Source organism: Capra hircus, chromosome 2, assembly GCF_001704415.2.
Source record: "Capra hircus breed San Clemente chromosome 2, ASM170441v1, whole genome shotgun sequence".
NCBI classification, from domain to species: Eukaryota; Metazoa; Chordata; class Mammalia; order Artiodactyla; family Bovidae; genus Capra; species Capra hircus.
The window spans coordinates 33740429-33759644 of NC_030809.1; the positions used below are offsets into that span (position 1 = coordinate 33740429).

General features: G+C 37.6%; 1 protein-coding gene across 1 annotated transcript in view; it reads right to left on the reverse strand.

The window, feature by feature from the left end:
* LOC102181821 (sperm-associated antigen 16 protein) overlaps nt 1–19216 on the reverse strand; it is a 1088062-nt gene that overhangs the window by 320610 nt on the left and 748236 nt on the right. The window contains exon 14 of the mRNA XM_005676499.3: nt 4838–4903. Coding sequence (XP_005676556.1) covers nt 4838–4903 — 66 coding nt within the window. The remainder of the gene's footprint in view (nt 1–4837; nt 4904–19216) is intronic.

Consider the following 19216-nt stretch of genomic DNA (forward strand, 5'->3'; position numbering starts at 1 on the left):
TAGTGAGCCAAACAAGATTTAAAATGTCCTATCTCACATTCTTTTTAATGCTGTCCAGTGTACAGATTTTTTTTTTAAGTAAACAGAGAAAAGCCCTAAGGCATTGTGAACCATGACTGAAAAGGAGGTTGAACTGAACTAAATAAAGTTCTTTTCAGTAGAATGGCTAGAATGACAACTGAGGTATCCAATCTGGGGTACAATAAGTGAAGGCAGAAAGGTGATAAGATGGCGAGTAAGACTTTAGCTAATAAGATCTCTCAACGAAGTGGAAGCACCATACTGGCTTTACTTAAGAGCTGGAAGACAGACTGGTATCTTTAGAAAAGCAATGCTTGGAACTGAGGATTTGAAAACAATGCTAGTACAGTTAAGGACAAAGTGTTCAGAGTTTGACTTCAAGAGTAAGTAGCTGAGGAGGAAAATGGTGTTTGAGGAAAACTGGTCAATGAAGTAAGTGTCAAAGTACTTCATGAGCCATATATGCAAAAGAAACAATAACTCAGGAATTATAGTCTTCAAAGAAGTAAGGTGACTGGGAGGTTCTCAGCAGTAATCACAGCAATTAATCTGTCTTAGGATTTCAGAGGAGAGTGAAAAAGTTGGCTTAAAGTTCAACATTCAGAAAATGAAGATCATGGCATCTGGTCCCATCACTTCATGGGAAATAGATGGGGAAACAGTGGAAACAGTGTCAGACTTTATTTTTGGGGGCTCCAAAATCACTACAGATGGTGATTGCAGCCATGAAATTAAAAGATGCTTACTCCTTGGAAGAAAAGTTATGACCAATCTAGATAGCATATTAAAAAGCAGAGACATTACTTTGCCGACTAAGGTCCGTCTAGTCAAGGCTATGGTTTTTCCAGTGGTCATGTATGGATGTGAGAGTTGGACTGTGAAGAAGACTGAGTGCCGAAGAATTGATGCTTTTGAACTGTGGTGTTGGACAAAACTCTTGAGAGTCCCTTGGACTTGCAAGGAGATCCAGCCAGTCCATTCTGAAGGAGATCAGCCCTGGGATTTCTTTGGAAGGAATGATGCTAAAGCTGAAACTCCAGTACTTTGGCCACCTCATGAGAAGAGTTGACTCATTGGAAAAGACTCTGATGCTGGGAGAGATTGGGGGCAGGAGGAGAAGGAGACGACCGAGGATGAGATGGCTGGATGGCATCACGGACTCAATGGACGTGAGTCTAAGTGAACTCCGGGAGATGGTGATGAACAGGGAGGCCTGGAGTGCTGCGATTCATGGGGTCGCAAAGAGTTGGACACGACTGAGTGACTGAACTGAACTGAACTGCTATATTAGAAAAGTCAATATAACAATATTTGAATAAAGCAATAGGTTAATTAAAATAAATGAGAATAGAACTTGAGGTTGTGTGAAACCTCTTCTTTTAATCGCTGATTAGAATTCTAGAACTACTAGAATTACCTTTGATTCTACAGAGCCTTTCAGCTTTGTTCCAACAATCAATGTGTTGAGACTAAATTCCTAGCTTGAATATGCAAGACTGAGGTAAACAGTCCCATGGAAGGATGAATTGGTATTCTAATAGAATTGATTTACAGTGTTCATCTGACTTTTCCAGGCAGGTATAGCACAGCCATCCTGCCTATGCATCTCTCAGAACAGTTGGAAATATCCACAGAAATATAAGGACACCCACCTGACCATAACATCACTCTAGAATAGGATCAAGAAGAGTTCCTAGAAGGCCTGATGGAATCTCCACCCTAGCCAGACTATAGGTCAATTTCCTAAAAATTTAAAGGCAGGGGACACTCTGATAGCGATCCCCTACTCATTTTCTTGCTATATATTTGTACAATGGTGGATTCATGTCAATGTATGGCAAAACCAATACAGTATTGTAAAGTAAAATAAAGTAAAAATAAAAATAAAAATAAATTACTTACATTGAGTTGTCTGTGTCTATTAAGACTATCATGGTAATTACAGTCAACTTAAAAAAAATTGGTTTTGCTTTATGAAACTGACTTAGTAAAAAGCTTTCAAGGTCCTTAAAATGTTTCATTAGCAGATTACTTTAAAAGGAGGTTTTAGATAAAAATCTATTTCCAATAGAAAAATCAGTCAGAGATGAAGACACTGGAACCCTAGTCCTATAACACAGAAATAAATCTTAATTTATATACTTTTATATAGAATCATGCATTCATACTGATATTGTGTATTTTTTTCTGTGATTCTTGGTGGCTAGCTGGATCTCACTGAGTTTTTCATTTTTGATTTCTACTTACAAATCTAAAATTAAAGAATTTTCCAAAAATTATGTTTATGTAAATAGCTAAGTGCATTTTAACTGGTAATGTAACTTGAATGCATATCCCTAAGGCATCAAACAATTAGCAGACAGACCTGATACTACACAATTCTCTGCCTGCTATACATATACCATATAATGCATTTATGATCACAACTTTGAGAGGCTGAATGTGAACTATGTCACAATGTTATTTCCTTCAGAAATCCTGAAAGTCTTTGCACTTTTGGTTACTGCTGCCTTCATCCTTCTGACACTCCCTAACAGGTATTTGAAATATGACAGTTTTCAAAACAGTTGACATAAGTGACTGAAAATTTCACTTCAGAGTGTCATTCATCAAAATGAAACAGCATTTCCTTAACAATAATTAAATATTTATAGCAAAGAGGAGATAAATTAATGGAAAAATTCAATGAGGCTTTGGGAACATTGATTTGGAAAAGTGTTGTCACAGTCCCTTTGGTATGAACAAAGTGTATAAACAATAACACTTTGATATTGGACAGTCACTTTGGTCAGTCACTTTGATATTGGACACCTGGACCTCATGTTCATTATCTTGCTTTTGAAATACACATAGTTAATGTATGTGTCCCTTAATTTCTGACTGAATAAATCTAATTTAGGTATTTCCATATTTATTAATTGTACTATTTAGGATTGTTAAATGGTGTGAATTTTCCAGCTATAAGACTACTTGCCAAAATAAATGCTTGACTTACAAAATATTACTTTACTTCATGTTAGCTTCCATTTAATTTTCCTAGGGTATGTGAAGCTCTAAGCCACTTAATAGATTTTTTAGCATAAATATCTTATCATGTGGGTTTACAGTTCTTAAATGGCTATATACTCTGCTAGAAATAAAATTTCACTTGATATTTAGAACTAATTTATAATATATTGACTCAAGAGAGTCAATTAAATGGAAATTCTTTACTAAAACAAATTTGTTAAAATTTAATTTTAGTTGAGCCAGTCATGAATATTCCAGGGCTGGTGACCCCAGCACAATTTCACTTGAAGTAAACAACATTCCTTTAGCAGAAATTATTCTTAGTGAATTATTTTTAGTGAACACTTTTCTTTCTCTAAAAGAATAATAACAGCATGATAGAAATGGAATTTTGACTATGCTATCATTTTGAGATTGGGTGTAGATAATCTATCAGATCTCATTTTTAGCTAATTGGAAAAGAAAGAGGAATATGGAACTAAGATTTACACTCTGCTGGGAACTGAGAGACAAATTAAAATGTTAGAGAGATGTTATGGGGAGGGAGGTGGGAGGGGGGTTCATGTTTGGGAATGCATGTAAGAATTAAAGATTTTAAAATTAAAAAAAAAGAAAAGAAAAAAAGATAAAACATAATGAAATATCAAAAAAAAGTTAGATATAATTAAATCATATAGTTTGAAGGACTTGAGAAGTCATTTGTCTAGTCAAATTGCTTTCATTTGAGAAGGTACAAACTTAAAACCATCCTTCCATGATTACCATCTGAACTCTTTTAGTGAGAGTGAAAATGTTTTGTTTGACTCTTCCTGAGCCCATAGACTGAACCTGGCAGGCTCCTCTTGTCCATGGAGTTCTCCAGGAAAAAATACTGGAGTGCATAGCCATTCCCTTCTCCAACGGATCTTCCTGACTCAGGGATTGAACCTGGGTCTCCTATGTTACAGGCACTGTAACCACCAAGGAAGCCCTTTTAGAGACAATCCCAATTAGCACAGAAACTCAAAGCCATGTTTAACAATCTTCATCACTGGTAAAATCATCCCGCTCTCTGAGGTGAGGTGAGGTGAGATGGAGTCGCTTAGTCGTGTCCGACTCTTTGCGACCCCGTGGACGTAACCTACTAGGCTTCTCCGTCCATGGGATTCCCCAGGCGAGAATTACTGGAGTGGATTGCCATTTCCTTCTCGAGAGGATCTTCCCGACCCAGGGATCGAACCCGGGTCTCCCGCATTGGAGGCAGACGCTTTAACCTCTGAGCCACCAGGGAAGCCCACATCCCGATCTCCCGATCTCTACATAACTCAAACTGTAGATAAATATTTTTGCTATGTCAGCAGTTTATATAAAGAAAGACATATTTGGAAGTTTTCATAAGAAACTGAAAAACTGTTAAATCAAGGTTGCTGTATTTTACCCTGAAGAAAGGCCCCATTTCTTTAGCATTTTCTTATTCTTGACTATCCTTTCAATCATATTCTTTATTTTATGGTCTTACACTAAAATTTACAAGCTTATATTCTACTTACTTTCTTGAAGGCCACACTAGACAGAAAGCCTTAAAACATGTGCTTAAGTGGAATTAAGTACAATAGGAGTTTCCCTTCTACTTACCCCTGTAAAGCGTGTTTTAAACTTCTTTAATTCTATATTATGTGTACATTGTTTTCATTGCTGTAATTAATTTACAAATTTGTTCTCTCCTCTCACCCTGTTAACCTGCCATTTTTTCTCTGGCACTTTTTTTCATTAAAATGAATTTGAATAATAAAGCTGTAAAATAACTTAGTGGAAGAACTAAACTCACCCTAGGAGTGAAGGTGGCATCATTGATGGAATGCATGTGACCATAGAGAGACTGCTCGCATTTCCCCTAAGAAGACAAAGCGGAAATACAAGTCAAATAAATTCCTTTCAATATATGTGAAAAGAAATGGAAAGATAACTGATCTTATTTGTTCTAAAGTAATGTTTAAGTCAATTAATAAAATCAATACAAACTCACAGTAGAAAATGCTACATTTTGCTGTCAGCTACCGTTTAGAATCAAGACATGGCTGTACTGGTGAGTGTGTCACTAGCATTTGTATTTTACCGTGAAATTCCAGTGTTTTCACATTTATATCATTGAACCGGTAGTGAATTCTCACTAAATGACTCCATCTGCAATTAGCATACCTTTCAGGTCATGGTGCCAAGTAGTGAATTCTTATAGAAAGCCCTTGTTTTCAAGATGTCTTCATCACTGCTGAGGGTATGGGGTTCTTTTCCCTTTTTAATCACAAGATCACATTTAATTCATAAATTCTGAGTTTGGTATTAAGATCATTACAAGTATAAAAAATGTTACAAACATGTCCAGTAGTATTTTTAACACAAAATAAGCATTTATTTTGAGAAAACCATGCTTTACATCTACTTATTTATCTTTTCCAAACAATAGATAAAACTAATTGAAATTAAGTACAAAATTTCCAAAAGTGAGCCCATAGCACATTATACCCTAGTGGCAGAAAGTGAAGAGGAACTAAAGAGTCTCCTGACAAGGGTGAAAGAGAAGAATAAAAAAAGCTGGCTTTAAATTCAGCATTCAAAAAACTAAGATTATGACATCCAGTCCTATTGCTTTATGGCAAACAGAAAGGGAAAAAGTGGTAGTGACAGATTTTATCTTCCTGGGCTCCAAAATCCCTGTGGATGATGACTGCAGCCATGAAAGTAAAAGGTACTTGCTCTTTGGAAGGAAAGCTAGGACAAATCTAGACATATTAAAAAAAACAAACTCATCACTTTGCCAGCAAAGGTCCATATAGTAAAAGCTATAGTTTTTCCAGTAGTCATGTATGGATGTGAGAGTTGAACCGTAAAGAAGGTTGAGTGCCAAAGAATTGGTGCTTTCTAACTGTGGTGCTGAAGAAGACTCTTGACAGTCCCTTAGATGGCAAGGAGATCAAACCAGTCAATCCTAAAGGAAAACAGCCTTGAATATTCATTGGTAGGCCTAATGCTGATGCTCCAATACTTTGTCCACCTGATATGAGGACACAACTCATTGGAAAAACTCTGATTCTGGGAAAGACGGAAGGCAAAAGGAGAAGAGGGTGGCAGAGGATGAAATGGTTGGATAGCATCACTGACTCAATGGACCTGAGTTTGAACAAACCCTGGGAGATAGTGAAGGACAAGGAACCCCAGCATGCTGCAGTCCATGGCGTCAGAAAGAGTCAGACATGACTTAGCAACTGGACAACAAAACATTATAAAAGGATTTAAATGTAGGACCTTTCATTGTGTCATCAATGTTCAAAGTGCATTCTTACCTATCCTAGGGAAATAACTAAAATCTTACAGAAGAACCAGAGAACAGAGAAAGTTAAATCTGAAATGTTTGCAGATTATTGTTATGGGATGAAATTCAGATTTCATTTTATAATGCATCATTCATTTAACAAGTATCTTTGAGCAATTAATATATCCTCAGCACAATTCTTAGAATATGTCAATGAATAAAACAAAGAAACTTGTCTTCATTGACCTTACAATCTAGGGGAAGAGTGAAGGAACAGACATTTTAAAAAGATTTGAGTGTGTTGCTTCATCACTCAGTCACGTCTGACTCCTTGCAACCCCATGGACTGTAACCTGTCAGGCTTCTCTGTCCTTCAGGATTCTCCAGACAAGATTACTGGAGTGGGTTCCCATGCCCTCCTCCAGGGGATCTTCCCAACCCAGGGATTGAACCCAGGTCTCCCTGCAATCAGCATGGCACGCTGATTCTTTATCATCTGAGCCACCAGGGAAGCTAAGTGTGTTAGAAGAGAATAAATACTGTAGAAAGAAGAAAAGTCAGGTAGGGTAATGGGTGTCATGAATTCTGGGATTGAATATCTAAGGGCAAATCCAATTATCAAGTAGAGTGATAGAGTTTGTTCACATTCAGAAAGCAGGGTTTGAGCAAAGACTGAGGCAGTAATGGGAGTTGGCCAAGAAGACATCTGGAGGAAGTTCCTTCCAAGAAGAAAAAGTTAGAACAAATGCCTCAATGTGGGAGTCTGCTTAGTATGTTTCTGAAACAGAAAAGAGGCTATTGTGGCTGGACAGAAGTCAGTCAGAAGGAGATTAAGTGTACTCAAAAGGCTTCATCTATTTTTCATTAACTACATTTTGTTGACGTAATCCTAAACTATTTAAGGCTGCTGCTACTGCTAAGTCACTTCAGTCATGTCTGACTCTGTGCTACCCCATAGACGGCAGCCCACCAGGCTCCCCTGTCTCTGGGATTCTCCAGGCAAGAACACTGGAGTGGGTTGCCATTTCCTTCTCCAATGCATGAAAGTGAAATGTGAAAGGGAAGTCGCTCAGTCGTATCTGACTCTTAGCGACCCCATGGACTGCAGCCTACCAGGCTCCTTTGTTCATAGGATTTTCCAGGCAAGAGTACTGGAGTGGGGTGCCATTGCCTTCTTCATTTAAGGCTGGGGGAGAGATTTCAGGAAAGACTATAGAAGGAGATATTAAAAGATACAGGGTCATCATTATGCCTTCTCACTGCCACAGAACATTCATAGACCAGTTTGGAACTAAGAGGAAAGGCTTTGTAATTAAACTTATTTAATCCTCATTATTGTCACTGAATTCAACACATTAAATTTCAAGTATCTATTTATAGAACTAATGCATGCTATTAATCCCTTTTTATAGAATGCAAAATTTCCCCACATGAATTTAAAATTCATAAAAATATATTGAAACACTTTGGCACCCTCTCAGGATTCCCCCTACTCAGGCTCTTCTGGTTTAGTACACTGATGCTGTTAATAACATTAAACCAATTATGCTGAGGACTTCAAATCATCCAAATTCCCAAAGTAGGAATAAATTACTTACAAAGTCAAAAAGGCAAATATAAGATGTTATAGTTAGCTTTCATATATTATCTTAGGAGCACTTATGGTTAATTTTTTTGAGAACTCAGTAGGAAATAGCAACCTGCTTTAGTATTCTTGCCTGGGAAATCCCATGGACAGGGGAGCCTGGTGGTCTACAGTCCATGAGGTAGCAGAGAATCATACACAACTGATCAACTGAGTATACAATACCATATATAGTTAAATAACATTATAATCATATAATAAGTGCTAATGTGGTCTAAGTATTTGTTAGTAAATTTGTCTTTAAATAATTTCTGTTAATAAAAATTTTACATTTTGTCCTCTTCTAAATTCAGAACTTCTTAACTATTTGATTCATTGGTAGGGAAAATGGAGTTTCCTGATTCAAACCCTGAATGCCAAGATTTAATTCAAAGTTGAATCTCCAAGGCACTCTTGAAAAGCCCTGGAAATATGGGGATATAATGGAAATGCTGACGGACCACATTTGTGCTGCTATAACAAAACCTGACTCGAAGATAAATGTTTCATGAATTAAGAAAAGTTAAAAAAGCTTTTCTATTCAGCTTTGTTCCCAAGATAAAAGTAAATCTCCTCCTTTTTCTTTGTGGTATAGGGAATATGAGGGTTACTAGTATTCTGGTCTGCAAACAGCCTTAGTCAAAAGCAATACCCAAATTGGGACATTAAAATTTGGAATATTTTCTTTGATGAATTCATGTCACAATTTTTTTTTCCCCAAAGAAGTGAAAAAAATGAAAAAGAGGGTAGTGTTTTCCAAAGAAAAAAAAAGAAAGAAAAAAAAAGACACATGACCAGCATTTGATTCTCTCAGAAAAGCTGTGTGCAATAATGGTTTCTCTGACTTGCCCTGGGGACAGAAACATCTCTGACTTAATTCTTGGCTCTGCTGTGCGACCAAACAGTGGTGCGACATTAAACAGTTTGCTTCAATTCACTGTGCTTTAGTTGCCTCATGCAATTCTCAAAACAAATCTATAGATTAAATGCCATTACCCATGTCTAATGAGATGATAAAAACGTTAGGTCTGTTTTAAGAATTACATGATATAATGCATGTGGAATGTTGGTACAGTGCCTACAGTGCAAAGAAAGAACACAAATATTAGCTCGTAGTACATTTGACATAGGCCACTGAAATACTGATGATGTTCAATACCTCTGCCCTTAGCTATCTGTCTCCTTAAAGACCCTCGGAAGGAGTCTTATCAGCATCAATGCTGATTTTTTCCATTTATCTCTCAGATACATTCCCCATGTGGCACTGCCCTGCTCTGTGCCCTGATCTCTACTAACTACAACATCATGGGCTTTCAGGTCCTCCATCCTCTGTTCGGAGTGAGCCAGAGGACACTGCCAGCAGGATACAGAAGAGCCAAACAATATGGAAGATGGATAAATGATCACTCTAGCTCCCTTCTTGTTCAGCTGTGATTTTCTTATTGGCTCTGCCCTCTGCCTAATTCTACTGCTTATGTTGTGCAGGCTGTCTATAATGGCGACAGATCACACTGTGTCCAGTAATGCTCTCCTTCCCTGGCCCCTTCAGATGTAGGGGTAGTAATGGCTCTCTATTGTTGCTAGCCTTGGGTGCTATGCTTGGCCCCTTAACCTTGTTCCCATTTCTGTAAACATTCAACTGGAGTACACTCCGTGTTTCATCTGTTTTCTGCTGGTATCTGATCCAGCATGTTAGACATGATATGCAAAAGCAGACTTTTTGATTTTTATTTTCAAGTTGCTTCTCTTGACCCTTGCTAAATCTTTCCCTTTAACTAAACAGCATCACTAGTTGCTCAAACAAACAAACAAACAAAAAGTCTAAGCAACCAAAAACCTGGGAATTGATAACCAACAAGGATCTACTGTAAAGCACGGGGAACACTGCTCAGTACTCTGTAATAAACTAAATGGGAAAAGAATTTGAAATGTATATGTATAGCTGAATCACTTTGCTATACACTCGAAACTGACACAACATTGTTAATCAACTATGCTCCAATATAAAATAACTTTTAAAAGAAAAACTGAGAATTAGAAGACCTCCTTTTCTTTCCTCACCTTCACCCTACCCCTTTATCCAGGAAATCAGTTCTGTCTTCAATGTATAGCCTTGCTCTGCTCACCTCTGCCTTTCTCCACTGTTACCACTCTGCTGCAGGACAACATCCCAAGATGATGAGGACAGCAGAAGCATCCTTGATCATCTCCTTGCTCCTACCCTCACCACCCTCCTCTTCCATTTCTCTCTCAGTCACTGGATCAATAAAACCTGAGTCAGTTCACGCCATGCTGCTGCTTACAATCACCCAAACAATTACTGTCACACTCAGAATAAATTTTCAACTCTTCACTTAGGTCCAAAGGCTTTGTATTGTTTGGCTTCTGTCTGCCTATCTGACCTTGTCCTTCACCAGTCTTCCTTCTCATGCCTTGTGTTCCGTGATTCTTTTCCTGTTTCTGTATGGTCAGGGCTTTCTGAGCAGAGTACTTCATCTGTTCAAAACATGTCTGAATAGCAACCCTGAAGATGGAGACTTCTGGAGAGATTGAGGGGCATCTCCCCATGAGGCATTTGTTCACATTACAGGCTTCTCCTCTTCTGTCTATAGAGGATTTGCTTATATTCCAGAGCAAAGGTTTTACTCTCTTTCACTGGGCAAAACTGTCTTTTATCCTGTCTTTCCACTGCAGAAAACTGAAGAATTGATGATTTCAAGTTGTGGCGCTGGCAAAGACTCTTGAGAGTCCCTGAGACTGTAAGGAGATCAAGCTGGTCAACCCTGAAGGAAATCAACCCTGACTATTCACTGGGAGGACTGATGCTGAAGCTCCAATACTTTGGCCACCTGATGCGAAGAGCTGACTTATTGGAAAAGACCCTGATGCTGGAAAAGATCGAAGGCAAAATGAGAAGGGGGCAACAGAGGATGAGATGGTTAGAGATTACCACCGACTCAATGTACATGAATTTGAGCAAATTCTGGGAGATAGTGAGAGACAGGAGCCTGATATGCTACAGTCCATAGGGTCACAGAGTCAGACATGCTTAGCGACTGAAAAACAGTGACAGCAATGGAGGGGCACTGAGATTCATCATGTGAGGGTTCCTTTCTATGCTCTCATTACAGTAGCAGAAAATTCTATAGAACCATTTTTCCTTTCCCCTTGGATACGCAGTCAGACTTGAGGTCAGAAGTGGCCCTGTGACCAAGTTTTGCCCAGTGAAATGTGGGCAATTGTGAAATAAGCCCAACATGGGTCTGGACCATAAAATACCCTACACAAGCCTCTAAGCTCTTTGCTTTTGCTTGTTTGCAGGCTGAAGGCAGAGGAGCTCTAGAAGACGGCAGAGCACAAATGGAAGGAGTCTGGGTTTCAGAACGACCTCAAGGAGAAAAGCTACTGATCAGGACCTTCTGAGAGGACATTCTATGAAATGAGAGCTAAGCTTCTAGTGTGTCACGCCCCTGAGACTCCAGTGTTTAACTGTTTCAGCAGAGATTGGTACCCAACAAATAGGTCATCCTGTTTCTTTTGTATCACTCATCGTAAACTAAAATTAGTTAATGAATTTGTATTCCTGTTTATTGTCATTTTCCACCCACTAGAATTAGCCCCATAGGAGAAACTTGCTTATCTTGTACCACTATATCACCCCAAGGCCCAAGACAGCTCTGGTAGGATTTCATAAAAGTTGCTGAATGAAAAAGTAATCAGTTACATGAAGATCACTACTGACAAAAAAAGAAAACAAAACTACCCTCACCAGATATGCTTATTTTTAGATAAATAGCTTGGTCTTCTTTCCAATATTCTTCTTCTTCTTTTTTTAATCTCATCTGTCATGACATGAAATGTGCCCTGTCTTATTCCCTCAATTCCTTTGCCATAACGTGGTTCTAACCCAGTAGCATATGTACGCATTGACTATGCCACTCTCTCTTAATGTTTGAAACAACTACATGAAGATAACTGATGACTCCTGGTCAAAAATGCAGCTTTACATTTATTGAGTGCTTATTATGTACTTAAAGCACTGTGTTAAGTGCTTTACTTTCGTTACCACATTTACTTCCTGTGATATGGTATTATTGTGATTTCCATTTTTGAAATGAGAAAACAGAAGCACTATTCTACAACGGCAGAAGGAAAGAATGCCAAAGCCAAGATAGTAATTGTTTTCTTATAAAGTAACCTAATGTTTTATATGCAAGAAATTGAAATGATAAAATTGTTCTATAACCATGTTAACAAACTACAGAACTAGTTTTGAACCTGTCCAATCAATTATTAGCGGTTCCATACTCCTGCTTACAAGTAGGTAACCAGAACTGGTTTTAAACCTATTTAATTAATCAATGACAACTAACTTCAGTAAACACTCCTTGAAAAGCCAAATAGCAACAGACTCATGATTTGAAAGCCAGCCAACTGGCTGGATTCACTACAGTGAACATGTTCCTAAGGCTGATATTAACCTTCTCCCTCCTGTGTAACAGACAAAAAAATGAGCCTCAATAGCCAACACAGCTACCCTTCCAAGACTGACCTAACCTACTTTTTGCCTCTGTAACCAACACAATTTAAAGTAAACCTACTTTGAGCCAACATTCAATCTCAAAATGAAAAGTTGCATTTATATGTCATAGTTGGGCATATATCTAAACAGGTGGATATGCATATAAGGCAGTAGTTAAGAGCACAGGATCTGGAGGTACAGTGCCTGAACTTGAACTCAGGCTTTGCAGCTTACTGTCTTTGTAAGACTCTGAGCCTCAGTTTCCTCATCTGCAAAACAGGAGTAGTAAGAGAATCTAAATGATGGTGTCATTATGAGGTTTAAGCTAATTCATGTAAAGAGCTTAGATTGCTGCCTGAGTCACAGGAAGTGCTAAATAAATGTTAATTATTACATAGTAACAATACATAGATTATAAGTTTTGTGATAGCAGGATAACATCTATTATCTTCATCACTTCATAATTATAACTATAGAGACAAGCTGGCTCATGAGAGGTATTTAATAAATATTTTTCAAGTTACTACACACACACAATAAGGCCATTCCTAGGAAATGTAGTAAGTTTAATGCATTTATCCTTCATCAACTTTCTTTTCTTCACATGACCTCTGCGTTTTCAAGGCAATTCAGGCAGAAGGGTTAACCTCTCAGGATTTTTTATTTTCTAAAACAATCCTCATGGAGAGGAACTATGGGAAATGGAGCCCTAATAATTGAATTTCACAGCCATTTGACCATTGCGCAGAAAAAAATTTTATGCACTGACTTTTTCCTGTCCATAGCACTCCCTGCGCCTAGCAACCCCTCAGACCTGCCAGCCCCTCACATGGCAATACAGAAGCACTGCCTGCTCATAACATTATTTCTGTGTATATTTCTAGAAAATAATTGCTTAAAATAAACTAGTTCTTGATTTTTGAGAAAAAAAATTCTCTATATAAAATTGAATGAAATTAAAGAGGATTACATTGTGCAATTGTGTCCTATGAATTTTTAATTTCAAATAATATGACCAATGAAATGTACTATTAAAGAAAAGAAAGCAAACTGTGTCCAAGGGTGAGCAAAATTAAAGTTGAAACAACCTTAAGAGAAGCAGTCTGCAGCAAGATGTAGCATTTGTTTCTACAACAGCTACTATCTTAATCATCATGTTAAAAAGTAATAACGAATTTAACAAAGACCTTTCTTAAAAATTTTAATTGAACAGGGTCACATACTTAATATAACAGAAAAATTGGGGTAACTGACATCTTCTGCAAATCTTTTTAAAAAACGACTTTGTGAAATCAAAGCATTTTAACTTTATAAGTTTACAAATTGTTAAGGAAAACTATATTATTATTATATAAATAATCCCACTGGCATATAAATTAGAAACAGAATAATCATTAACAAGGTTTCTGGTTTTTGTTATTCCATATAAAAAACTAACCATGTCTGTGAAAGATTGATTGCGGCTTTTAAAATGTTTGCTGAATGCATGTGTAATTAAGATGAGTTAAATACGCAAATCAAGCTTAAATAGCTTCATTTATTAATGTTAGCTTGCCTTGCCTCTACGAAATGTATGCTGTGAATTTGTTTAGCATGCAGTATTTTTGATTTCTTTGTTTTAGGTTGAATTGCTAAGGAACAGGATTTTTTTTTTTTTTTTTAATAGAAGGAGGAATAACTTTTGAAAGGTGTTCTGGGTACCATTTAGAAAGGAGGGTTTAACGAAATGCTTCTAGTAGCATGTAAACTAAGTTTTTATCCTGTATTTTTCCAACTACCTCTAGATTATATTTAATTAATTCCATTTCATCAAAGTAGCAAACCTTCTGGGAATTTATTTTGATGCAAATGAGCCTTTAGTCACAATGCCTCCAACACAGTGATTAAGCAGAACACAGAGATTTGGAGGAGCAGGCCATATGAAATGAACCAAAGTTGCCTGTAGAAGTACCTCTCTCAAGAAGATATTTAAATTCCCCTGTACTAACCAAACAAAGCTCTCTGTGCAGAAGTACTAGCCTGATTTAACTCATGTGGAAAACACTGTCAAGCATTTACCAGAAACATAGTGGTTGGAAACAATGCAAAGGATATATAGTATAAGGCAGAGGGAAACACAACTCATTAAAAAGTTCAGTCAATCTCACTGTCTCCTGATAAGCAAATGGGAGGGAAAAAGTCACATGTCAGGGCAAATACATTTTAAATTTCACCAGTCTGTCTTTGTTATTTAATTCGTTTTACCACTGCACACTGTAATCCAAGTTTCCAAAATTCAGAATACTGTTTCACATGATTATTTTATTGCCTGGTTTAGAGTTTCTGTTACTTTTAATAAAGACTTTTTTCCCCAGTGGAAAATAAGTTATTTTTTCAAGGTTTCTGATGGGATGTTGAAGCTGAAACTCCAATACTTTGGCCACCTGATGCGAAGAGCTGACTTATTTGAAAAGACCCTGATGCTGGGAAAGATTAAGGGCAGGAGGAGAAGGGGACGACAGAGGATGAGATGGTTGGATGGCCTCACTGACTCAATGAATATGAGTTTGGGTAGACTCCGGGAGTTGGTGTTGGCCAGGGAGGCCTGGCATGCTGCATCTCATGGGATCACAAACAGTCAATCACGACTGAGAGACTGAACTGAACTGAACTGATGGGATACATATACACACCCATATATGCTGCTGCTAAGTAGTTTCAGTCATGTCCGACTCTGTGCGACCCCACAGATGGCAGCCCACCAGGCTCCTCCGTCCCTGGGATTCTCCAGGTAAGAACACTGGAGTGGGTTGCCATTTCTTTCTCCAATGCATGAAGCTGAAAAGTGAAAATGAAGTCGCTCAGTCATTTCCGACTCTTCGCGACCCCATGGACTGCAGCCTACCAGGCTCCTCCATCCATGGGATTCTCCAGGCAAGAGTACTGGAGTGGGGTGCCAGTGCCTTCTCTGACACCCATATACACACACACTCATATATATGTGTGTATATATATATATGTGATTATTTTTTCCTAATTGTGATTATAAAAACTGCATTAGACATTCCCTTATAATAGCATGGTGGAGTCAGGAGTTAGAAACTATGCCATTTATTAAGCCAAAGAGAATTTAAGAGGGAAAATATAAGAATAAATTTGCTAACCAGGTAGCTCAAAGTGTTAAAAAGAGAACCCTAAAGTATCCTAGAGGTAGTAACTGTAGGAAGCTGCTATAATCCCTAGGGTTGAAAGACCAAAGGAAGAGATTTGAGTTATTAAAATTTAAAAATTTAGAAGGGCTTAAACTCAGACCTCTGAGAAGGGGCCTGCTTAGCTGAGGTTAGTGTCTGAATAGAGGGTATTGAGGCTGGTTCTACTACTTCGGGAAAAACTGAGAACTGAATTGTGTTTCTGCCCTAGGAAGGGTCTGCTGCTGCTGGGATGAAGAAGCAAGGGAGGGGGAGCCCACAGGAAGTAGACTAAAGTATCAAGTTCCCACTCCCTCCTCTGCTTCTCCTCTGGGCAGGGCTCTGCGCGGGAGGCAGCTGGCAAACAGAAAAGTGAGATATCTGCACAGTCTCAGCCCCAGGATTTACCAGAGTTTAGAACGGTGGATTTGGAGCTGAGAGGCAATACATTAATAATCAGAAGAAATATAAACTGTGAGAAGGCTAATGAACAACACACAGACAAATCTTTTCAGTGCAAAAGATACCACAGTGACGCAAATGATGAAAATATTTGTATATGATCTGGAATATTTCTTGAGAATTAAATTCTAAGAATGGAGATTCTAGTATTCACAGAATCCATAATCAGAAACTATGGATTCCTAAGGCTTTGGATACGTAATGCAAAAGTGCCCTGTTGATCAAATTTATCAGTTATACAATAAGTGAAGATCAGTTTTCTTTTACCCTTGTCCCAAATAGATATTATCATTTAAAAAATAATGTTGTTACAGCTAAATTTGATTTGTTTATGTATTCTTACATTATCAAACATATGCTCAGAGTTTAAAATTTCCAGACAATACTTTTATAGTTATTTAAGCCTTTAGGATCTTGCTTATAAATCGGAAGAATGATTACTGTACTAAGAGGTAGCAGTACCCTCCCCAGGCTCCAGCAATTCTACTCCCTAGAGACAACCAAATGGAAACTTCTTCAGTTGTCTGACATAATGTTAGCATTCACTTCCATATACCTAAATGAAATCTGAAACTGCTACCAACTGATGCGTGGGTGGTGTACTTAGTTGCTCAGTCATGTCAGAGATGCATACATATTAGGAACTATCTTCTGATTTCTTGTTTATTGCAATTATTAAACTGTCTTAGCATCCCATTTCCCCTCACCTCATATTCCTAATATAACATTGACAGTTAGGTCAATATTCTGTGTTTATATTAACAGGGTTATGTTCATACCATTCACTGCTCAATCAAGTAATGTATCAAGATTAGCTTTAGTTTCTTATAGTACCCTCCTCTCAATTAATAGTTATCTTATTTTTTATTTTCCATATTTTATTTGTACCTATTGCTAATGTCTCTTGTTACTCTGATGACCTCACCATTCAGTTGTCCACATATAAAGAAAGATTTACTGATAACTCTGACAAAGTACTGGAATGGACATGGGGAATAAAAAGATGGCTAAGACAGACCCCTGTCCTGCTCTGCCATATAGGAACATACAGTTAAAGTGTTTGAGGAGGAGGGAGGTGGAAATGGAAGCAATTATTGATATTCTATAATGTACTCAACTGACATTTTAATACAAATTATTGTTATTCTATGATGTGCTCAATTTTGACACTTTAATATAGTGCTGGATTTCAGTTTGGAAAAATTTTTACCATTTGAATTCTAAAGTGAAATTGGTCTGCCATTTTCTTTTTCATATTTCAATATAATTGTTAATGCCAAGTTTTATAAAATGACAAGAGTATTTTTCTATTTTTTAATATCCTAGAATAGTTTGGATAGCATTGGTATTATCTGTCCCTTGAAGGGTAACAGGACTCATAGGTAAAACCATCTGGTCTCAGCACCTGTTTTAGAGGTTAGAGCTCTTCAAATGTTTCTAGTTCTTCTCAGGATGTGGTTTTATTCTTTTGACTTTTGTTTCAATTTTGCCAATTTATAGTTCATTAGAAAATATATCCTTTCAACAAATATTAAGTGAATTCTATTCTGCCAGACACTGCTATAGTTTCTATGGCTACCTTGTTGATTTTATCTCCATTTAAAATATTTTAAACCATCAGAATTACACACTTTGCAGTTCGAGTCCTTATATACTGGTATTTTCTTTCCTTCAATTTCTGTTTATGCAGATTATACGTGTGTTTTCCAGCATCTCTTGAATGTACAAAACTGCAAATTTGTTCTTATACACAGAAAAGACAATACTATGTGTTATAAAATTACCAATAAAATTTTTTCTTTCAAATTTGTTCTGGTTGTCTACAGACAATAAATGCTGCAGAGGGTATGCAGAAAAGGGAACTCTGTTACACTGTTGGTGGGAATGCAAACTAGTACAGCCATTATGGAAAACAGTGTGGAGATTCCTTAAAAAACTGGAAATAGAACTGCCATACGACCCAGCAATCCCACTGCTGGGCATACACACCGACGAAACCAGGATTGAAAGAGACACGTGTACCCCAATGTTCATCTCAGCACTCTTTACAATAGCCAGGACATAGAACCAACCTAGATGTCCATCAGCAGATGAATGGATAAGAAAGCTGTGGTACATATACACAATGGAGTATTACTCAGCTATTTAAAAAATGCATTTGAATCAATTCTAATGAGGTAGATGAAACTGGAGTCTATTATACATAGTGAAGTCAGAAAGAAAAACACCAATACAGTATATTAATGCATATATATGGAATTTAGAAAGATGGTAACAATGACCCTATATGTGAGACAGCAAAAGAGACACAGATGTAAAGAACAAACTTTTGGACTCTGTGGGAGAAGGCGAGGGTGGGATGATTCGAAAGAATAGCATTGAAACATGTATATGTATATGTGAAATAGATCGCCAGTCCAGGTTCCATACATGAGACAGGGAGCTCAAGGCTGGTGCGCTGGGATGACCCTGAGGGATGGGATTGGGAGTGAGGTGGGAGGGGGGTTCAGGATGAGGAACACATGTACACCCGATGATGTCATGGCTGATTCATGTCAATGTATGGCAAAAACCACTACAATATTTAAAGTAATTAGTCTCCAATTAAATAAATTAATTTAAAAAATAAAACCAAACAAAAATTTGTCCTTGTTGGACTCTGCTCTTTCATGTTGCAGAGATGAATTATTTGTTCTTTGTGTGGACATGGAACAACAGACTGGTTCCAAAGCAGGAAAGAAGTACATCAAGGCTGCATATTGTCACCTTGCTTATTTAACTTCTATGCAGAGTGCATCATGCGAAATGCCTGGCTAGATGAAGCGCAAGCTAGAATCAAGATTGCCAGGAGAAATATCAATAACCTCAGATACAGAGGAAACACCACCCTTACGGCAGAAACCAAAGACCTAAAGAGCCTCTTGAAAGTGAAAGAGGAGAGTGAAAAAGTTTGCTTAAAACTCAACATTCAGAAAACTAAGATCATGGTATCCTGTCCCATCATTTCGTGCAAAATAGATGGGGAAGCAATGGAAACATTGACAGACTTTACTTTCTTGGGCTCAAAAATCATTGCAGATGGTGATTGCAGCCATGAAATTTAAAAGATGCTTGCTCCTTGG